The sequence below is a fragment of the Ranitomeya imitator genome, chromosome 2 (assembly GCF_032444005.1).
Source record: "Ranitomeya imitator isolate aRanImi1 chromosome 2, aRanImi1.pri, whole genome shotgun sequence".
Taxonomy (NCBI): Eukaryota; Metazoa; Chordata; class Amphibia; order Anura; family Dendrobatidae; genus Ranitomeya; species Ranitomeya imitator.
In genome coordinates, this window is record NC_091283.1 from 604174866 (window position 1) to 604199050 (window position 24185).

At 43.4% G+C, this 24185-nt stretch overlaps 1 protein-coding gene across 3 annotated transcripts in view; it reads right to left on the reverse strand.

Annotated features, from left to right (window-relative positions):
• The window catches only part of TBC1D16 (TBC1 domain family member 16), an 84938-nt gene that overhangs the window by 49350 nt on the left and 11403 nt on the right, over nucleotides 1–24185 (reverse strand). For all 3 annotated transcript variants that reach the window (XM_069752423.1, XM_069752424.1, XM_069752425.1), the window contains exons 2-4: nucleotides 8198–8405; nucleotides 6568–7039; nucleotides 3659–3841 (exon numbers count right to left, since the gene is read on the reverse strand). In XM_069752423.1, the coding sequence (XP_069608524.1) occupies nucleotides 3659–3841; nucleotides 6568–7039; nucleotides 8198–8405 (863 nt within the window). The remainder of the gene's footprint in view (nucleotides 1–3658; nucleotides 3842–6567; nucleotides 7040–8197; nucleotides 8406–24185) is intronic.

A 24185-nucleotide genomic window follows, 5' to 3' on the forward strand; every position in this document is an offset into this window, starting at 1 on the left:
TTGGGCCTCATATTTTAATGAAATGCACTGAATAGGGCTAGAAGTTATATTTGCAGTTGGGTATCACTATAAATTTTGCCCAGTTTACAGGATCTTTGTTTCCCGCCAGAGTCAACTTTGATGTTGTTTGTGGTAATAAATCAGCAGAGTGGAGCTCAGAAACAGACTGATAAAAGAGTCAGAAACTCTTCCGTCAGACCAGCTGAATGAGGTCTCGGAAGATCCTCAGAAAACCCATTCTGCAGGCAGCAATAGTGCAACACAGAGGCAATACAGTCATGGACAAAAATTATGAGAATGAGACAAATATTAATTTTTCCAAAGTCTACTGCTTCATTTTTTCTAATGGCAATTTGCATATACTCCTGAATGTCAGAGTGATCAGCTTAACAGCAATTACTGTACTTGCAAAGTCAATATTTGCCCAGAAAATGAACTTTAACCCCCAAAACACATTTCAACATCATTGCAGTCCTGCCTCAAAAGGAGCAGCTAACATCGTTTTAGTGATTGATCCATTAACACAGGTGTGGGTGTTGATGAGGACAGGGCTGGCGATCAATCAGTCATGATTAAGTAAGAATGACATCACTGGACACTTTAAAAGGAGGCTGGTGCTTGGTATCATTGTTTCTCTTCAGTTAACCATGGTTATCTCTAAAGAAACATGTGCAGCTATCATTGCACTGCACAAAAATGGCCTAACAGGGAAGAGTATCGCAGCTACAAAGATTGCACCTCAGTCAACAATCTATCACATCATCAAGAACTTCAAGGAGAGAGCTTCCATTGTTGTCAAAAAGGCTCCAGGGCGCCCAAGAAAGACCAGCAAGCGCCAGGACCGTATCTTAAAACTGTTTCAGCTGACGGATCGGACTTCCAGCAGTGCCGAGCTTGCTCAGGAATGGCAGCAGGCTGGTGTGAGTGCTTCTGCACGCACTGTGAGGCGGAGACTCTTTGAGCAAGGCCTGGTTTCAAGGAGGGCAGCAAAGAAGCCACTTCTCTCCAGAAAAAACATCAGGGACCGACCAATATTCTGCAAAAGGTACAGGGAGTGGACTGCTGAGGACTGGGGCAAAGTCATTTTCTCTGATGAATCCCCTTTTCGATTGTTTGGGACATCTGGAAAACAGCTTATTCGGAGAAGAAGAGGTGAGCGCTACCACCAGTCTTGTCTCATGCCAACTGTAAAGCATCCTGAAACCATTCATGTGTGGGGTTGCTTCTCAGCCAAGGGAATCGGCTCACTCACAGTCTTGCCTAAAAACACAGCCATGAATAAAGAATGGTACCAGAATGTCCTCCAAGAGCAACTTCTCCCAACCGTCCAAGAGCAGTTTGGCGCCCAACAATGCCTTTTCCAGCATGATGGAGCACCTTGCCATAAAGCAAAGGTGATAACTAAATGGCTCATGGAACAAAACAGAGATTTTGGGTCCATGGCATGGAAACTCCCCAGATCTTAATCCCATTGAGAACTTGTGGTCAATCATCAAGAGACGGGTGGACAAACAAAAAACAACAAATTCTGGCAAAATGAAAGCATTGATTATGCAAGAATGGAGTGCTATCAGTCAGGATTTGGTCCAGAAGTTGATTGAGAGCATGCCAGGGAGAATTGCAGAGGTCTTGAAGAAGGGTCAACAATGCAAATATTGACTTGCTGCATTAACTCATTCTAACTGTCAATATAACCTATTGGTACTCATAATATGATTGCAATTATATTTCTGTATGTGATATAAACATCAGACAAACACTAATAAAAACCAGAGGGCAGCAGATCATGTGAAAATATAATTTTGGTGTCATTCTCAAAACTTTTGGCCATGACTGTAGAAGGCAAACAAGCATTGGAATATAACCCGATCACAAAAATGCATTTTTATTTTATTTTTTTTTAACAAAAGTACATGCAATTCATTAAGAAAAAAAAAATTGTCCCAAGAGGTACACAACGCCTTTAACCTAACAGCTTCTACCGTTTCCCCACCTATTACAAACCTCTGCCATTGGAGGACACTCACAAGTGCATTATCATATCAGGGACATATATAATCATTAAAAGTTGTAGAAATGCGTTAAACAGATTGTCCCATAAACTAAATCTATACACACAGGCTCAGACCTGCCCATAGGGTAACAGGGGAATCCCCCTGTAGACCCCTATGCAAATCTGGGTCCCCAACCCCACTGTATGGGCAATACTTGACATACCGTAATTCACCCTGTACAGAAAAAAGCAGCATTTCATAATTCATTAACCAAACTACCCAGTTTTTTATTATATAAAGATATAGTTAAATTTGTGAACAAGGGTAGTGTAATATCTGTATGCAGGTGAAAAGTGCCCCCCCAAAGTCAATGTTACAGGTGGGCCCTTAGCACCCCAGTCCGACACTGTATACACCGGATAGTTGACCAATATTTTATCACATAAGGGGAAGGAGTATGTACGTTGGGACCTCAAGCAAACATAAAAATGGGGGCGTCAAAGTCCCCTGTGCGATCAGAGCAGCAGTGAGCATGTGCGACCACTGCTCCACTCGCTGGCTGTTGAACAGGTGAGTGCACATGCTCACAGCGGACTTTGGGCTCTCAGTTTTCAAAATCAGTGCAAGTCTTGTAGCTTTACCCCAAGTGATCATACATTTTCCATCTATCTCGTGAATAGGTGATAAATATTGTGTTACTTGATAGTTTACAAGTGAGCTGCGAAAGATTGAATAATTAAAGGGTTTAAGCAGGACTTTTTCTGTTTTTTTAAATTTTTTAAGCATGGGCCTATAAACTAGCAGGTAGTCGCTAACCACCTGCCTAATGTGCCTGACAGATCTCTGCCAATCACAGGCGGCTCCTCCTGGCAATTCAGTTGCTTCTGCTGACGTCACGTTGACAGAGCAACAGCTTCTCTTCCGCTGCGCTTTGTTTACAGGATAAACTGCCGACCGCCTGCTTATTGACAGCCAGCTCCCCGCTGCCTAACTGCAGGGAGCTGGCTGACAGTCACACCCCAACAACATAGCAGTCCGGAAGAGGAAGAGCTGCTCTGTTGAAGCTGAGGTGGAGCTGAATCGCCGGCAGGAGCAGTCAATGACCACTCTGTGTCGGCGCCGGGTAGAACAGGCAGGTACTTAGCAACAACCTGCCTGTTTTTTTGTTGTTGTTTTTTTTAATGGTGTAAAAACCAAGTCCTGGATAAACCACTTTAAGTGAAACTTGTATAATGTAATTACGCAATTGTAAAATAAGTGTGCAGCCGGCGCTAATACTGATCATACAGCGGGAACAAAGCAGCCCTTGAAATACTATATTGCTGTTGCGGTTGCATAATATGGTACCGCAATGTTCTTTGTATTAAAAAACTAGTATATTAATAATATATTTTACACTAGGAAAACTGCCGCCTCATATCATGTAAGCAATTCCAAGTCCATTCCATGTTTTCCATGGTCATTTACTAATCAGCGCACATTAACAGGCTGGGTGTTTCTCCATCTGGTGATAAATATTGGTAATTGGAAAGCCTCTAACATATTATTCATGATACAGTAAAAGATGTGACAATATAGTGTACCCTTCTCAAAATAAAAAAAGTGAAATCAAAGTTACTGAATGAATAGGAATTTCATTTATGGATGAGAAACGTGGAACTTACTTGAAGAAGAGTCGCAGTGAGCGCATCTGACCCAAATCGACCCGGAAAACGCCACACGTCTGCTCAAGAGCCAGGAGCTTCTGCTGTTCCTCCCACTTAGCGAGGCTTCCGCGACCGTTCATCTCTGAACATTGGGAGAGGTTATCTGGACTAGATGCGTAGCGGGCCATGTCAGCCTCTTGTCTGACCAAAGGACACAAAGCAAAGACGTTAATCGCTTTGTATAAAAACGATTCTAAATTTTAAATATTAAAAAAAAGGAGCAGATTAATAGTAAAAACCTTGTGGTTAAGTACAACCTTTAGGTTGGAAATCAGTGACTGTAAGCACTTCCGAAAGGGATTGTCTACCCAACAATAATTTATAGCAAAACATCATTTTTAGATTCCAAAAGTCAGAATTGGTCATTTTTGTGATCTTTGAATATGTTGCGCGCCACTTTTACGAAGACTTAAAATGTTGCATGTGCGCCTTCCACTAAGCAAAAATGAAAATGATAGATTTTGTGCTCCGCAAGGCACTGTATAGGATTTAAAAAAAATAAATTATCAATTTGCCAAAAACATCCGGAGAACAAAAAAGAACAAACCTAAAAAAATAAAGAGGGCTGAAAAAAATTAAAATGGTGCAAAAGCCTTAATGAAATGTGCGTGTATAGAACATCTGATATACAAAAAGGAAAATAAAAAAAATTCTCCCAAAAAAATCTTAAAAAGAATAATGAATCAGGGCCGAAGAGGAGATTTTAAGATCAGTCAGGAAATCTTTGAAAAAAAAGATTATACAGTAATTCTGACAAGGATTTTCTAAATAAGTACACCCGCAAAAATTTTATATAAACAATATTAGTGAAAATGAGAAATGGAGACTAGGAGGTCGTTCCTAGTCAGATTTATTTAGAGAAGTACATTGCAGTATATATTGATTTTTTTGTTTTTATCTGTCAGAGAAATCCACGTTTTTTTTAATTTTTTTTATATGAAAATGAGCTGTTAAGATCTATAGGACGAACACTGATCTGAAGGAGAATCTGCCTCCAGAGCTTATGGAAAATCAAAGGGGGCTTTACTTTTTTCCAGTCGTACAATATTTCACCCCCAACTCCCAGATTCCCATAACAGAACTTTTTAAGTACACATGAAAGGTGCATCTTACCAGTTGATTGCCGAGAGGGTTTGCTCATCAATGAACGTTGGGTGATACAAACACGGGTCCACGCAGCACATTCATGCTGCCTGAACCCCAGGCATCGCATTGCCCGGCTCCATTACTGCAGACATGTACGTTTTGTAGTTTTTCAGAGGAAACAAACATTAAAGCGAATCAGTTGCCAGTTTTTTTGCACTGGAATCTGAGAGCAGCATTATGTAGGCAGGGCCAGAGACCCTGATTCCGCCGATGTGTCACTTGCTGGTTTGCATGCTGTCGTCTTGATAGAATCACTGTTTTTTTCTGCTGCAGATTTAGCAGTACTCAAATGCTGAGCCCTGTATCACCCAGCTCACATCACTGATTGATAGAAAGCTGCTGATCATTTATGAGGGTGAGGTTACACAGAGCAGGACAACTACATGGTAGAAGACATCTATTCCTCTAGTGATAATCTACTGCTGAGAATATGCTGATTTTATTGAAACAGCGACACACAGTTCAGTAAGTCACATCACTGGAATCGGTGTCTCTGCCCCTACATCATGCTGCTGTCAGATTATACAGCAAAAACTTGGTGCCAGATTCCCTTTAAAGTGGTGGCAAATCACAGAGGTATGTCCAACGGCACTCTCCACCCCCATCAACTAGACTGACAGGTCTCTCCATATAAAGGGAGGGCCCTGTCATTCTAGGCAAGTGTGATGAAGTTAGATTGGCTATAATTTTGTGACTAGTCATCTCATCCCGGGCCACTATTTTAAAGAGAATCGGTCACCAGGTTTTTGCTACATCATCTGAGAGCAGCATGATGCAGGCAAACAGACCATGAATCCAACGAGGTCTCACTTCCTTTACTGCGTGCAGCGGTTCTGACACAGCGTTCTTGTATTTAGCATGCAGCAGAGCTGAGAAAGCTAACCCCGCCCCCACACCAGGCTCTGTATGCACATTGTCTATTGACCATAAACTGATTCTCACAGCAGGGGGCGGAGCCAGACTAGCATGCATGTGCTGATGTAGTCCAGGCAATGATAATGACCGGGTAATAAAACCATCATAGTAAATAAACAACAGCACACAGCCTGACATGTGACACATCGTTGAAATCTGTGTTTAAAACCCTACCTCATGCTGTCCTATGATTGCATAGCAAAACCGTGCTGAGACATTCCCTTTAAAGGCCAGGGACATCCCAAGCTGCAGGGTTCCAGAACAAAACATTCATATAAGCATCAACGATGCTAGTCTGTGATTCATGATGTCCAAGCTTTCACTAGGTAAAGATTGGACAGTTTTTGTGCTTATTTAATTCTTGCTACGCTCTTGAATTATCAATTTCTTTTTCCAAATCCACCATATGTTTCCAGAAAAATGGGCCTTATTTTTCGGGTAGTTTTTATGGTCTTTACCTAGGGGGGGTGTCTCACACAATTCTCTGCTATACAATTACCCTGCGAGCACCACCTTATTGGTAAAGACCATTATAATTAGTACCAAATTAAAATGCTCACACCTCTGGAACTGGACGGCGGTTTTGAAAAAACAACAATAGAAGGGAATACTTTTTAGGGGAGCGGAAATAAAATACGGTGACTAAAAACTGACTCTTTAAAGCAGAAGGCTGCCTTGGCGACAGATTTCAGAGGCTTCAGGATCAGCACCAGGGACAGAAACCATAGCTTACATTCTAGGTGCCAGTCATTGATTCACTTCTAAATATAAACAGTAAAGTGGAACTGGCTCCAATATCAACTGACCTGGGTTCATTCTCCAAAAACACTGAACTGTTTTCTTCAAGAGCTTCAGAAATCGGGGACATGCAGAAGGGGGAAGAGAAAGCATCAGAATCGGAATCCAAAGTACTGTCTTTGCTGACTTCATCAGACGATATGTCCAGAGACCTCTCGTCCTCCCCTGGCTCTGCGACGTCTGCTGCTCCTTCCGCGGAGCCGTCGGAGGTATTACGCTCCGAAATGGAGTCAGCTTTGCTAGGGCTCGGGGCATCCCTAGAGTTCTCTTTGGTAAAGACAGAAGACTTTGGAAAAGTAGAAGATGAAGAATTAGCAATGTGACGACTTCTTTTATGAGTTTTTCGAACAGGGGAGCTTTCGGGTGTGATATAGCGCAACGCCTCCTCATCCTGCCGCTGTATGCGCGAGTTAGGGACCCAGGCCAATATTAGTGTAGCACCCAGGGACTCATCTTTCTCCATGTACACACACAAATAGCCTGAAAAATACAAAATTAATCAATTAAAAAAGTAATTAGCAGCAATAGGCAGAATTACATTTTATTTTTTATAATTCTGGAAATTTATGATGACCTTGAAATGGAGATAAGAGCATTAGGTTTCAGATAAAACCAACATTGCTTGTATAGACAAGTCAGTCCATCTCACTATGAATATTAAACACTTACCGGCATTTGGTCGCCGCGACATTGCATTAAAATGCAATAACGGGCGATCAAAAGAACGTATCTGCACCGAAATGCTATCATTAAAAACGTCATCTCGGCACGCAAAAAATAAGCCCTCAACCGACCCCAGATGATGAAAAATGGAGACGCTACGAGTATCGGAAAATGGCGCAATTTTTTTTTTTTTTTTTTTTAGCAAAGTTTGGAATTTTTTTTCACCACTTAGATAAAAAATAACCTAGTCATGTTTGGTGTCTATGAACTCGTAATGACCTGGAGAATCATAATGGCAGGTCATTTTTAGCATTTAGTGAACCTATCAAAAAAGCCAAACAAAAAACCAATGTGGGATTGCACTTTTTTTGCAATTTCACCGCACTTGGAATTTTGTTCCCGTTTTCTAGTACAAGACATGCTAAAACCAATGATGTCGTTCAAAAGTACAACTCGTCCCGCAAAAAATAAGCCCTCGCATGGCCAAATTGACGGAAAAATAAAAAAGTTATGGCTCTGGGAAGGTGGGGAGCGAAAAACGAACACGGAAAAACGAAAAATCCCCCGGTCATGAAGGGGTTAAACACTTAAAAAGGGTTAGAAATTGGATCAACAATATTTACAAACAGTAGTAAATTATATTAAAAAAAACAAACAAAACACTTCTCTGCCCATTTTATCACAGGAGTGAGTGTTCTTATGCATCTTTGGCCTTCTGAGTCCATCATAAAACAAGTCAATGACATAGGAATTCCTACCGGCAGCTGAGCTTATGTCACTGACAATTTATGATGCACTCACAGAGCTGTGGATGTGGCAGAAACAATCAATCCTGTGATAAAACAGGCAGGGAAATACCCTTTAAGCACATTGCAAGGGCCTGATTATATATATATATATATATATATATATATATATATATATATATCTTAATCCATATACAAGGGTTTGGAATGGCTTCATGCGATCACTCACCTGGATGATGGGATGCGACGTTGTGAAGCAGCTCTGGGGGGTGTACGCATACATTGTTTTTAGAGAATAAGATTTCTCCATCCAGTACTGAAGAGTTTTCTCCCCCAGAGCCTAAGGTCAAGAAGTCGGAGGCCTTGGATGAAGCACGGCGAAGAAGTTTTCCCAGAGACATGGCATCAAGTCCATCATCTGTTAAACTATACAGTTCCTGCAAAGCAAGACATTCTTTATCACCACACAGAGAATAAAGTGACCAGTGAACATATATTCATTATTTTACAAAAATTATATAAATAAAACATCAAAAAATAAAACAATAATATAGAAAACATTCTGGTTCAAAGTTTGATATAATTTTTGCTGTATTGAAGTATGAGAATGCTATATGCTTCACATGTCTCGCCTGCCCCCCAATGCTATGCCCCTCACAGCAGCATCAATGGTCAACCTTATACTCAATGAAGGCCTCAGAGACTTTCCTTGACCCTTTCATGGGCCGTGCATTGTTCCATATTCTCTTTTAGCTGTATAGAGGTGGCAGTTAAAGGGAATGTCTAGTTTAACATTTTAGGTAAACCTATAAAACAACATTCAGCGCTGTTAAACACCTCCCTGGGTCCAGTGCTGCATCTCTGCCCCTGCTCTGGTCTCTGTTGATAAGTTGCCCTCTTGATGGCGTAAGCGGCTGAGCCCAGTGATTGGCTGCAGTGGTGAAAAGTGCTGTAAATGCAACATCACGACTGCAGCCAATGAATAATCACTGTGGCAGTGGAGGAGTAGCAGCGCTGGACCTGGGGAGGGTGAGCTGCTTATAGGTCTCCAATTCTATGACCACAAACTGGACAACCCTCCGTAAAATGAACTTTATCTCCAATATAGTTTATGAAAAATACAGTTCTCCTGTCCTTGGGAGTGATGAGGTGGTCGGATTCCTAAAATAAAATATTTATAGAGTGAGTGAAGTCCTGTGTACTGTACATGGATATAAGAGAGGATCCGGAGGCACAGGAGGAGCACCTGAAAGCTCACTGTGGGTTGGGGTCTTCAGGCGATCGCTCGTAGTCCTGTGTACTGTACATGGATATGAGGGGATCCAGAGGCACAGGAGGAGCACCTGAAAAGCTCACTGTGGGTTGGGGTCTTCAGGCGATCGCTCGTGTGGCACAGCCGGATGGACCCTATGTCACGTTGTCTTACTTGGCAGTACTGGCATTTTTAGAAAACGCTGATCCGCAGGCAGATCCCTTGATGTTGCACCACGGAGCTGATCCACCACAATTCTGAATATAAGATGGGTGTGCGTCACCCGCTGGTTTAACAATTTACAGTCGTTTTCTAAATGTCTCGATGGTGCGTTCTCTTTCAAGAAAGGCCTTCTTCTGCACATCCCGTCCATTCATTTTTAGTATTACGTTACATGATAGGAGTGCCAAACTTACTTTAAAAAGAGTCCACATAGCAGCCTACATGGGGCACTGGAAAAACAAAAATCAACACACTGTGTATGCAGGGCCAAGTAAATGTAATTAGCACCTACAGCACCACCTCCAGCCACAACAGCCGACGGTCCAGGGTCCCAAGCTAAGGGGCCATATCGGGACATTCAGGAAGGTACAAAATCTAACAATACTGCTGACACATACAAATCTGTCACATCACACCGTCCACTGAGGGTCATCGTGAAGGGACCAGCTCACATTGCCAGGTATTTTACAGGAAGTGGGCGTTTCCTTATCAAATATTGCCAAAAACGTGAAGGGTAAAATGCCCGACAGTCCTTTCTCTTCAAAAGTCTCAAAACAAAAAAGTTATAAGGCCACTTATTTTATATTAAAAACTAAAGTTAGGAACTTAAACAGAAAAATAGCTTAAAGGGGTATTCCCATCTCCAAGATCCTATCCCAATATGTAGTAGGTGTAATAATAATATTAGCAAATACCTCCAATTACAAATGTAGTATAGTTTTTATGATATTTCCCTTTCCTCATGTTCAGGCATTGCAGGAACATAGGTATCCATGGTTACGACCACTGATCTAGTGATAGTTAGCTAGTTGCTAGTGGCCGTAACCATGGATACCTAAGGTCCTTCAACGCTTGCACATGAGGAAAGACACAGAGAATCCGAAAAACTATACTAGATTTCTATTTGGAGGTATTTGCTGATATTGTTATTACACCTACTACATATTGGGATAGGATCTTGGAGTGGAGAATACCCCTTTAAGCTACAGTCATACTTTGTAAATCTAAACCATGAAGCATTTCTGGATTTGTTGCCTAGTGGATGGCAACGACTATGGACAGACGTTACCAGTGTCGGACTGGAGTATATAGGGTCGACCACAGAAAGTTATTCTTGAGGCCCACAATGTAGCCGTATAGAATTGACAGGACAAAGTTAGCAGCAGAAAGGAGGAGGACAGAGCTGGGTACGTTAAGAAAAAGTATGGAAGGGAAATAAGAGATTTTTTTCATCCTTTTACAGTCTTCCTTTTGTAGAGTTTCTGATTTTTTGCAGGTTTTACAGTTTGGACTGCAATTAGATTTGATAGACTACACCACAACAGATTAGGATCCATTTACTCTTAAAAAGAAAAAAACTTTATTAAAACACTATTACACCACCAGTACTGGGGTAACCCAAAAATATATCTTTCCAGTTTCCACTACTAGTGGAAACTGACTGACTAGTGTCAGTCAGCATTGTTTTGTTTTTTTAAATCGCCCAAAGGCAAACTCCACGGCACTGTTATTTCACTACCCAATAGATTAAAGGTGCGGAGAATAGTTAGGTTAAAGTGGTTGTCTGGTTGCGAGCTCCAAGTCTACAGCCACTCTATACGACTGTAGACTTGTGAATCTTCACAGGGTGTACTCTGTGCACTTTAAGGATTTCCTGAAGTCATGTGTGCGATTTCCATACTTCTGGGCACATCAAGGTGTGTCCGGCCTCGCTCTATACACTTGCATTGAGGAAAGGACTGCAAGTATGGAAACCGCATACTTGTGGTCAAGAGCCGGCCGCTCCCAGAACTGGCAAATCCTGACAGTCTGCAGTGAGGATTCACAAGTCTGCAGTCACAGAGTAACTGATGACTTGTGCCCAAAGGCTGGACAACCCCTTTAAGCCTTGTTCAGATGTCAGTGATTTTTCTTGCATGTGAAAAACGGTCCGAGTTTCATCAGTGTTTTTCACAGTCAGAGTTTTGTCAGGGCCTCACTTTTTACCAAATTTTCAACCCAGCCCCCTGCCCCACAACCCACTAAGGCTAGTTTCACACTAGCCTTTACCTGATCTGCGGAGTGCTGCGGACCTTCTCCGTGAAGCCCTGCCCTCGGCCGCACCTCCGCCGCCAGCTCCGCCTACTTCTGCATACCTATCTTTAACATTAGGTACGCAGGTCGTGCCGCTATATGCGGATGCTTCCGCATGCGTTCCCCTCATTTGCATATGACATCAAATTTCTTTTCTGAGCCCTGAAACACTAAAATGTATGCTACCAGTATGATGTATATAGGGGCTAAATCCATTATAGAACTGTAAGCACAATCCCAAAAAGTTGGGATGCTGTGTATAGAAAACAAGAGTGTAATGTTATGGAAATCAGAATATAAGTCATAAAGTAAAAGTTAGAAATGTTCCCATTTTATCTGAAAAGGTTAGCTCATTTAGAAATTCATGGCAGCAACACAATCAAAAAAGTGTGGACAGAGTTAACAAAATGCTGGAAAAGTAAGTGGTACCAATGAAAACTAATTGGAGGGTTAATTGCTTAACTAAGCCAAATGACTGAATAAAAAGAGCATGTTAGAGAGGCAGAGTCTCTCAGAAGCAAAGATAGTCAGAGGTTCAACAATCATGTGAACAAGTGCATCAACAAAAAAATGGAACAATTTTAGAAAAATGTTCCTCAAGGTAAAAATTGGAAAGACTTTGAAGATCCCATCATCGACAGTACTGAATGCGATTAATAGTAAAATGGCATAAAAGCATTAAAAAGTTGCGAATTGATTGCGCAACACAGAGTTGCTCAAACATTTTGCGACTTCTGGGGTTTTCATGCTAGCTTGAATAGCATTGCTAAAGTCGGTGGAGCCGGAGTGGGACCCAGTGAGTGGGAGTGCCCACCCAGTTCATCAGAAGTGTCAGCTCATGGAGGTGCATGCCTCTTAATGAATTTGGAGACTTTTATGCCAGCAAGACAGGCAATAGAGCGAGTAAGAGCTACACCAATCTTGACAAAATGGTCCAATGTCTATAACAAGGAAGGCCTATTTTTGGGGGGCAAGACAACACTAAACCACATATTGCATCCACCACAACAACAGCATGGCTTCACAGAAGAACAGTTCGGATGATGAACTTGCCGACTGCAGCCCAGACCTTTCACCAAGCAGATAGAATCCTGCATCAGACAAAAATGTGACAACACTTCTCTCCCAAAGCTCAGCAATTGGTCTCCTCTCTTCCCGGACAATTAGACGGTTGTAAAAAGAAGAGAGGATGCTACACAATGGTAGCCATGACATGGGTACAACTTTTTTTGGAGATGTGTTGTGAAAAATTTCTAAAAGGAGATAATTTTTAAAATGAAATGTAAAAATGTCTAATGTTGATCTTCTGATTTGTGTTCTACGTGCAGTTGTGAATAAAAATGGCTATAAAAGGTTTCCAAATCATTGCATTCTTGCTTTCTTTTCACGATAGCGTTCAAATGTTTTTGGAATTGGGGTTGTGTTTTAAAATGCATTTGGGGGGGGGGGGGGGGGGGAGATGACAGACTCCTTTTAAGATAGCACTTAAATGAGGTTGCAGACTTGAGCTGATGGATGTGCCACAAGCCTACAGCTGCAGTATCAGTGACTGGGGCCCACCGGAGGATTCTCCGGGTTCTCCGATGGGTCAGTCCTACGTTGGTCATTACTAACTTACGATAGTTAGTTAATTTCTCTCATGTTGCCTGTCAGGGAAGATTGTTTTTATAAAATTAGTTTTCAAAGATATAGTCTTGGAATCCATGAGTAGTTCTCTCACCAAAGGCTCTTGTGACAAGTTACAGCCGGCTGCCTGGAACCACCTGTTCTTTCCACAGGGTGATGCAATTGCGCTACACACCAATAGTGACCAGTCAGCAGCTGCTCAGCTCCCTGGGAAGTAAGGGCTGCTGTAAAAAACGCCAAACATTGCTGCTCCCAAGGCCAGCAACCTTGAGCTCATCAGTACTAGACATAAAATCAACCTGTCTCCAACCCACGTCCAATACCCCTCGCCTGGCCAACACTACGTAACCCAGTATAGTTACAATCGTTCACCTGAGAAAATATTTTGGGATTGATGTTGATTGTTATCTGCTACTTGCCAGAAATAAGTAAATTTTTTTTAACCTGTTCTCCTGAATCTGGCAGTTTATTTTTTTGCTCCTGTGCTTCTACTTTGCAAATATGGCCACCTCTTCCCTACGTATAAACCTAGGATTTTTAGCCTTTTGGGGGTGGTTCTCAAGGCTATGTTAAGGAAGAGTTGATGACCATGCTACAATACTAGAATGAGATAGGGCAATATCTCAGGAAAAGGTGGAAGAACAAAAACAACACCAGACTCAGGTGAACAGTGGCATTTATACCACGGAGAAAGAACCACATCTGTAGGCAGTGTCAGACAGGGATGCCGAGGGCCCACCAGTAACCAACTCCAGGGCCGCACTTTTCAGCTACATGAAAATGTGACATTATCGTCAATCACAAATTTATATAACACTGAGCTGGGTACATTGTTACATGAATAAGATGCTCCTTTGTCTGTACATAGTGATTCAAGTATACAGTGCCAAGTACTGCTCATATAAGTGGGTTGTGGCCACCCTTGCACTGCAGCCCACCAGAGGATTCTCCTGTTCTCCTGTGGGCCAGTCCAAGCCTATCTGCAAGGAGTTTGTATGTTCTCCCTGTGTTTGTAACGCGTTGTGGAATTAATGGCGCTATATAAAAGTGAGTAAAAATAAAGATATTACCTCAGAGATTTCAAGTTGCAGAATTGTGTCTCTATTTAAAGGGGATTTGTCACCAGGTCAAAATTGACCAAACTTTGCTTTTAATTTAGTCCTGCTGCTCCCCTGTGTACGCCATTTTTTTTTACATCTGCCAAAGATTTAGCTAGTTTTAATTTTTATGGCCTTTCCAATGGGGGTGTGACAGCAGCCTAATCAGCCGTCCCCAGAGAATCCTGTGAGCTATGGCCACCTGGTAAAGACCATAAATTGGCACTACATAAAATGATCCATATCTCTGGAACTGTATGGTGGATTTTACTTATTAAAAGAAAAAAAGTGTAATAATTAAGGGAGCAGCGTAGGAGCCACTTTTGACCTCATGATAGATCATCTATAATCCCTTGCAGGAGGGGCAGCTGGAGTGCGAGTGGCAGGGATGGTGCTAACGACCACTTTGATTGGAATGGCAGCAAATTGGAACTTTGTCCACGTGAAAGAGAGCACAGCTACATCTTTAGCGGTGTGCAGCATCATGTTCCGCTTTGGAAGCTGAAAGATATAACTTTTTGGAGTTTAATTTAAAAAAAAAACCGTAAAACAAACTTTTACTGCAATCAGACTGGGGTGAGGTAAGGAGACATTTTTTCGGGTGGGCAGAAGCAATAAACAAGGAAGACGCAAACAGGTGATGTGACCAGAAAAGGAATCATACTTGCCAGAGCGTGAAGGAAGAGGATGTGGAAGGCTTAGTTCCTGGCTCATATAATGTTGAGTCATCACTCAGCCAAACAATGTGGCTGCACAAGCTCTTTACCAGTCTAGGAGCTCCTACTGAAGACGCTCTACAATAAGGAGTACAGATGCTACACAGGTATAAGGGCAGACACACATCTATACATCACTGCATGGTATACAGTGGGGAAAAAAGAAATGTTTAATACACTGTTGATTTTGCAAGTTTTCCCACCTACAAAGAATGGAGAGGTCTGTAATTTTTATCGTAGGTACACCTCAACTGTGAGAGACAGAATCTAAGAATTAAAAAAAACCAGAATATCACATTTGATTTTTACATAATTAAATTGCATTTTGTTGCATGAAATAAGTATTTGATCACTTAACAACCAGCAAGAATTCAGTCTCTCATAGACCTGTTTTCTTTAAGAAGCCCTCCTACTCTGCACTCATTAGCTGTATTAATTGCACCTGTTTGAACTTGTTACCTGTATAAAATACACCTGTCTACACAATCAAATCACACTCCAACCTCTCCACCATGGCTAAGACCAAAGAGCTCTCTGAGGACACCAGGGACAAAATTGTAGACCTGCACATGGCTGGGATGGGCTACAGGACAATAAGCAAGCAGCTTGGTAAGAAGATAACAACTTTTGGCACAATTATTAGAAAATGGAAGAAACAAAAGATGACGGTCAATCTTCTTCGGTCTGGGGCTCAGCCCTAAACTACATAGGAGGACCTGGTCAATGACTTGGAAGAGAGCTGGGACCACAGTCTCAAACATTACCATTAGTAACAGAATATGCCGTCATGGATTAAAATCCTGCAGGGCAAGCAAGGTCCCCCTGCTCACACCAGCATATGTCCAAGCCAGTTTGAAGTTAGTCAATGACCATCTGGAAGGGTCTTCACCACTCCCACCGCATGTTTTATTTCTCCACACGGTGTGGAAAAAGTAACCTCCGCGGTCAGGTACTCTCGGAGTTCCCCATGTATACACACCACCCCCACTTTCCGTCCATTGGGGTTGTCACCAGCAACAAGGAACCCATGTACCAGAGTTACTAAGCTCCCCGAGTCCAAGAAAGCCTCCGTTTGGGACCCACTGACGAGTACCTGGCACAGTTGGGGTTCGCCACCTCTAGATGTGGTGCAGACTGCCTGTGCATACATAGACGTATGGCGAGTATACCCGCAGTCCATGGGTTCAGCTGTCAGGGGGCAGTTGGCAGCCATATGTCTAGGCCCTTGGCACCACCAACACTTGATAGCTGGGGCCGATTTAGGGGAAACGGGTCTACTGTCACTCTCACTTTGGGATACCCCCCTCAGTATGGGCTCAGTCCTGATTGGCCCCAGTAGAGGGTCGGGGACTCTTCCCAGACTCCTGGGCTGGTAGGGCCCGACGTTACAGCCAAAGTGGCAGGTCCAGAGTGCACGAATCCCCTTGCCCCACCCAACACTGTATGGCTGCTGGTAGCGCCCTCACCAGCTGGTCGACCACCACCCTCTCTACCATCTGGAACGAGGTTATGGTCTCAGGCTGAAGCCATTTTTTTTACCAGCTGCAACAAGTCATATGCCTGAGACCTGGTGGGCCGAGTTTCCACAAAGGACCATTTGAACACCCGTTGTGCACATACATAGGTGTTAACCCCCAGTCAGGCAAGGATCTCACCTTTCAGCTTCCCATAGTCCAGGGAGATATCCCGACTGAGGTCCAAGTAGGCTTTCTGGGCATCTCCTGTTAGGAAGGGGGCCACCACTTCAGCCCACTGGGAAAGCGGCAAACTCTCCCGCTCTGCTGTGCGCTCAATCACGGTGAGGAAAGCCTCCAAATCGTCCTCAGGACTTATCTTCCTCAGCACTGACCGGACTTTGTACCGGGCCTCAGAACGGATAGGGGTCGCCGGTGAGGGAGCCTCTCGCAGAGCCGTAATCTGTTGTAGGATCAGCTCATTAGTTTTCTGCTGTTGCCGATACAGTAGCTGCTGCTGGTGATTGTGCTGCTGCTACAGGTTCTGCTGCTACTCCTGCCATTGTTGAGTGATGACCAACTGCTTCAAAAGCTCCTCCATTTTGTCGGAAAGCTTGGGCTGCAGTGTTACAGGCCTAATAACCGACATGCAGTGGGATCCGGGTATGCCTCAGTTCACAATGCTCGGATTCTCCACCATATGTAGTGCCGTGGTGTTGGTGCAGTGTGGCAGACAGGCAGCGATCACAAGAAAGTTCAAAACAAATGTCTTTTAATGTCCAAAGAAACTTACAACTGGAACACAAAAGGTATCCTCCGGATCGCAGCCGGGAAACAAGACTGTCCGTAACAGAGACCGTGGGCGACTGCACCGTGTCACGCTGAGGGGTGCCAGGCCTTTTGGCTCCGTGTTGCATCACACAGGCTGAAGCTTTGCAGAGCCTCCTGCTCTGCGGGTTTGCAAACCAAGACTGACACACCCAACCCTTTGCTGCAGGGTTTTTACAAGGAATCTGTGGCCACAGGCCACTTGTAAGACCTGGCTGGGAGAAAGTGGACCACAACACTACCATCCTGTAGTCCGCTCCAAAAATAAAAGCCCATGGCGGGTTTTCTTAAATCTGCCTTAGGCAAACAGCTTGCCCAAGACCACAACTTTTATTTTGCACTGCAATCACAGCTATGCCTGTGACTGCAATGCACTCCCGCGGCCTCAATACACTTCTATGCGCATCCTGGGGGATACATATCGACCTTTGCATATGATCCCCTCACAATATTAATTACTGAAAATTACAATACCAGTATGATTTTTTAGAGGGGCTAAGTCCCCTATATGAAGGTCTAAAGTTTAATTTCAATTTTAGGGGTGACAGACTCCCCTTAAAGGGAATCTGTCATGCAGTTTGATCTGTGAACATCATGATATAGAGCAGAAGAAGCTGAGAAGAATGATACATAGGTTTGTTGAGAAAGATTCAGTATAAATTGTATTTTATCCATTGAAATCCCTGTTGTCTGCATGTGTATGAGTCCAGTGGGAGGTCTTCGTAGTAGTAGGCCACTGAGTAGGACCGCCCACTTGACTCATGCCTACAAGCACCAGAGATGAATAAAAAAGTAAGTAAGGTGATAAATAACGAATATGATATGTGACTGTCTCTGTATATTTCTCGTAGTTTTCACTCAAAAATAACCTAAAGTTTGCAAAGTTGAATTGTATTATTTTGGCACATTTATCATTCACGGCTCAGTCTGTCTGACACATATGTTGCCTAACTCGATCAATCTTATCTGGTCTGACCACTTTCTTAAAATACTAAGGAATTCTGCGTTACTCACAGACATGTCATATAATCGGCATGTCGATTACAATCAATTCCAGAGTCATTTGGAGTGGCAAGCACCAAGAAATAACATACCTGGGAACGGATTGGGAAACGTCCTGTTCAGTCCGGATGTAGCTAGAAGTGGATGTGCCCTAATGAGCCTGCAAAATGCATTTAGTGTCAGGCTCTCTTTTTCCTCTAACTGCATTTTCGAAAACATTTTTTTTGTCAAAAATAAAATGCTGTTATTTTACAAGATTTTTACATGATTCCCATTCCCCATAGAAAAAAAATCACGGAGAATTCGAGAACGCGCGTTTACGGGGGAGTCTGCATATGAAGAATCTCCCAAAAGGTACCAAAAGTATAGACTCTTCTTAAGGTAAGGGTCAGGTAGATTCGCTCGTACTAGAGAATCGGACCGATTATGCAAGTGACACTCCGATCAAACTGTGATGATGATGAGTGTGATCAGAGTATCACACAGTGTGACTTGATTATGTGGGATGATAAGATGGAGAAAAAAAAAAAATTCTCCACCTTCTCCATTGTCAGTGCGCAAAAATCAGACTGCACTCAGATGAAATCCGAGTGCAGTCCAATTATTTCCACATACTCATCGACTTGCATATAGTATTACAGAACGCTCACGCCTTAGTCCTAAATCATATGTCCTTTTTGTCACATCTGTGCTATCCATTGCCTTAAATAAAAAAATAAAAAAATCTATAACTCCTCATCTATTTTGGGTACATTTGTCCTAAAAACATACACGGTATATAAAAGATAAAGCATAGCTATAAATTATTTTAATAGTGGCACTGCCATTTTATAGGACGTCGGCCTCAAACAATGGCAGCTACATCAATGTGCCCTGTCTCTTTAAATAATATCAGTCATCTACTATGACCTATTATGATAACATTGCACCTGCTGGTAAGGATTTCTGGAGTTTGATTTAAAAAAAAATGAAATAATCCATCAAAAGTGTAGAAAATGTAAAAATGAAATATAAATAGTGAACTCAGATGATAGCGCCTGTTACTGTCGCCTTCATCAGATTCCTGCATGGTGCAGGTGGTGCAGAATGCAGATCACCACAATAAGCTCAGTGCAGATACAGTGTCATGGCACAAAATTAGCCCTAAAGGCTGCAGAATTGTGAATGCAGCTCTGAAGACCATTTTTCAATCTATTCTATCCACACAAAAAAATATAAATTATTCTATTTTTTTTATAGGTAAAAAGTAACATACTTATAAGAAATTTTGAAAAAAAAAAATCTCCAAAACCAAATAGGTTATAAAAATATCAGTATTTCGTATCTCTAATTGTGCAACTCCTGAACAAAAAATAACTAAACTCCAAGCAAAAAAGGGGCTTTTCCAAACTATTAAAGGGAATCTGCCAGCAGGTTTTTGCCATGTACTCCGAGAGAAACATAATATATGGCAGGAGAGCTTTATTTTTCACTTATTAGTCTGTGTGTTGTAATTTCAGTACAATCAGTATTTTATCAGCAGGAGATTATCACTACAGGACTACAGTTCATGTGCAGAGCAGTCCAGCTAATCTGCGTAACCCTGCCCCCACCACTGATTGGCAGCTTGCTGACAAGTCACGCCGTACACAGGAAGCTGCCAAGTCAGGGTTGTGGGTGCAAATGACACATGCCTGGAGTCAAATTTTCTTGCCCTATTTTGTCCTGTTCTCAGAATATAGAGAGCAAAAACCTGCTGATAGAGTCCCTTTAAGAAGTCCATTTATACTGTCTCTCTGCTCTTAAAATTAACTAAAAAGATAAAAATGAGAACCATCCTAAAAGCCATTTTGCCTTACAGGAGGGATCCGGTCCCCATTTTCTGCCGCCTTTACAAAGAGCGATGACAGATCTGCTTTAAAAAAGGAAGCGGATTTTCTTCTCTAAACAATTGAATTACAGAAGCACAGCCCAGACACTGAAACGATGGGAACTAGGACTTTTGCTTTTTAAAAAAAAAAAAAAAAAATCAGTGTTTTTTTTTTAGGTTGTGACAAATTTAACTGCTGGCTTTAACCCCTTCTCCCCGAAGCCTATTTTCACCTTCTAGAACAAGCCATTTTTTCAATTCTGACCAGTGTCACTTTATCTACTATATAATTGTCTAAGGGTCACTTTCCTCTGTCCTTCTGTCTGTCACGGATATTTATTGGCCGCGGCCTCTGTCTGTCATGGAAATCCAAGTCGCTGATTGGTCTCGCCAGCTGCCTGTCATGGCTTCCGCGACCAATCAGCGACGGCCACAGTCCGATTAGTCCCTCCCTACTCCCCTGCAGTCAGTGCCCGGCACCCGCTCTATACTCCCCGCAGTCAGTGACCGCTCCATACTCCCCTGCAGTCACCGCTCACACAGGGTTAATGCCAGCGGTAATGGACCGCGTTATGCCGCGGGTAACTCACTCCGTTACCGCCGCTATTAACCCTGTGTGACCAAGTTTTTACTATTGATGCTGCCTATGCAGCATCAATAGTAAAAAGATCTAATGTTAAAAATAATAAAAACAAACAAAAAACCTGCTATTCTCACCTTCCGTAGTCCAACGATGCGCTCCCGCCAGCTACCGGTCCTAGAGATGCATTGCGAAATGACACAGAAGACTTAGCGGTCTCACTAGACCGCTAAGTGATCTGGGTAATTTCGCAATGCATCCTGGGAACGCAAGATGGCGGCAACCGCGCGCATCGCCAGAGGTTCGCTGGATCCCGCCAGGTGAGTATATAACTATTTTTAATTTTAGTTATTATTTTAATTTTTTTAACAGGGATATGGTGCCCACACTGCTAAATACTACGTGGCTGTGTTATATACTGCGTGGCTGCTATATACTACCTGGCCAGTATTAGATACAATGTGGGCTGTGCTATATATTACGTGGCCAGTGTTACATACTACGTGGGCTGTGTTATATGCTGCGTGGCTGCTATATACTGCGTGGGCTGTGTTATATACTACGTGGGCTGTGTTATATACTGCGTGGCCTATATTAACGCATCGGGTATTCTACAATATGTAAGTATTTATATAGCAGCCACATGGTATATACCACAGGCCACGTAGTACTCCTATATACTATGTGGCTGCTATATACATACATACGTATTCTAGAATACCCGATGCGTTAGAATCAGGCCACCATCTAGTGAGGACATAATGATTCAACAGATCCCCACTGATTCTAAGATTGTTTTTCATGACAGTGGAAAATTTCTTCGATATTGTGTTGGTGAAAGAAAAAAAATAAATAAAAAATTCGGAACTTTGGCAAAAATTTTGCAATTTTCGAACTTTGAATTCTTATGCCCGTAAATCAGAGTGGTGTCACACAAAGTAGTTAATAGATAACATTTCCTACATCAGCACAATTTTGGAAACAATTTTTTATTTGTTAGGAAGTTAAAACAGTTAAAAGTTGACCATCGATTTCTCATTTTTACAACAAAGTTTATTAATTTGGGGAGCTGAGGAGCAACGTACTGCAGATGGAGGCTGTATATAGAGGCGCATAGAAGCAATGCATTACAGGTGGAAGCTATGTATAGAGGGGCTGAGGAGCGATGAAGAACAGATGGAGGCCTTGTACTGAATGGTTGAGGAGCGATATACTGTAGGAGGAAACTGTATATAGAGGGCTGAGGAGTACTGTACTGTAGGAGGGGGCAATGTACTGCAGTTAGAGGCTGTATACCAAGAGGCTGAGGAGCGAAGTACTGCAGGTGGAGGCTGTATATCAAGGGGCTGAGGAGCGAAGTACTGCAGATGGAGGCTGTATATCAAGGGGCTGAGGGGCGAAGTACTGCAGATGGAGGCTGTATATCAAGGGGCTGAGGAGTACTGTACTGTAGGAGGGGGCAATGTACTGCAGTTAGAGGCTGTATATCAAGGGGGTGAGGGGCGAAGTACTGCAGGTGGAGGCTGTATATCAAGGGGCTGAGGGGCGAAGTACTGCAGATGGAGGCTGTATATCAAGGGGCTGAGGAGTACTGTACTGTAGGAGGGGGCAATGTACTGCTGTTAGAGGCTGTATATCAAGGGGGTGAGGGGCGAAGTACTGCAGGTGGAGGCTGTATATCAAGGGGCTGAGAGGCGATGTACTGCAGGTGGAGGCTGTATATCAAGGGGCTGAGGAGCAATGTACTGCAGGTGGAGGCTCTATATCAAGGGGCTGAGGAGTGATGTACTACAGGTGGAGGCTGTATATCAAGGGGCTGAGAGGCGATGTACTACAGGTGGAGGCTGTATATCAAAGGGCTGAGAGGCGATGTACTACAGGTGGAGGCTGTATATCAAGGGGCTGAGGAGCGATGTACTGCAGGTGGAGGCTGTATATCAAAGGGCTGAGAGGCGATGTACTACAGGTGGAGGCTGTATATCAAGGGGCTGAGAGGCAATGTACTGCAGGTGGAGGCTGTATATCAAGGGGCTGAGGAGCAATGTACTACAGGTGGAGGCTGTATATCAAGGGGCTGAGGAGTGATGTACTGCAGGTGGAGGCTGTATATCAAGGGGCTGAGGAGCGATGTACTGCAGGTGGAGGCTGTATATCAAGGGGCGGAGAGGCGATGTACTGCAGGTGGAGGCTGTATATCAAGGGGCGGAGAGGCGATGTACTACAGGTGGAGGCTGTATATCAAGGGGCTGAGAGGCGATGTACTGCAGGTGGAGGCTGTATATCAAGGGGCTGAGGAGCAATGTACTACAGGTGGAGGCTGTATATCAAGGGGCTGAGGAGTGATGTACTGCAGGTGGAGGCTGTATATCAAGGGGCTGAGGAGCGATGTACTGCAGGTGGAGGCTGTATATCAAGGGGCGGAGAGGCGATGTACTACAGGTGGAGGCTGTATATCAAGGGGGCTGAGAAGTGATGTACTGCAGGTGGAGGCTGTATATCAAGGGGCTGAGGAGCGATGTACTGCAGGTGGAGGCTGTATATCAAGGGGCTGAGGAGCGATGTACTGCAGGTGGAGGCTGTATATCAAGGGGCTGAGGAGCGATGTACTGCAGGTGGAGGCTGTATATCAAGGGGCGGAGAGGCGATGTACTACAGGTGGAGGCTGTATATCAAGGGGGCTGAGAAGTGATGTACTGCAGGTGGAGGCTGTATATCAAGGGGCTGAGGAGCGATGTACTGCAGGTGGAGGCTGTATATCAAGGGGCTGAGGAGCGATGTACTGCAGGTGGAGGCTGTATATCAAGGGGCGGAGAGGCGATGTACTACAGGTGGAGGCTGTATATCAAGGGGGCTGAGGAGTGATGTACTACAGGTGGAGGCTGTATATCAAGGGGGCTGAGGAGTGATGTACTACAGGTGGAGCCTGTATATCAAGGGGGCTGAGGAGTGATGTGCTGCAGGGTGTGATGGTGTAGTGGGCTGTGAACAGTAAATCAGCTGCGGTCACATCCCAGACTGTAACATGACCCACACAGCAGCAGGCCTGTCTTGCTCCTCGCCAGAGTGCAGTGCTTTGGGCTGGGAGATGCAATGTCCATGTCTGGAGGTGACCCCTGATGAGACTGATGATCACTCATACAGCAGTACTCCGGTCAGCACTCACCTGGTCACGCTTTAATATGGCAATGTGGTGCAGCAGCGCTCTTGATCCTTTGGGAGGATTGGGGTAAGGCGATTTAGGTGAAATGTATATATTTATACAACAGAAGTGCACTGTGTGGAGTGTTATATTTTGGGGTCAGGGGTAATTAATTGATTATTCCCCAAGGATGTATTTATCTGCTATTCATAGAATAGGGGATAAATTGCTGAATGGTGGGGAGTGACTATTGGGACCCCCCCCGAGATCCCAGAAGCGGGGCTCTGCAACCAACAGAACGGTGCGTTCTGCACCTGCGTCCTGTATAGCGCATGCTTGGCCTCAGTTTCACTGTCTATGGGACTGAATGAAATATCAG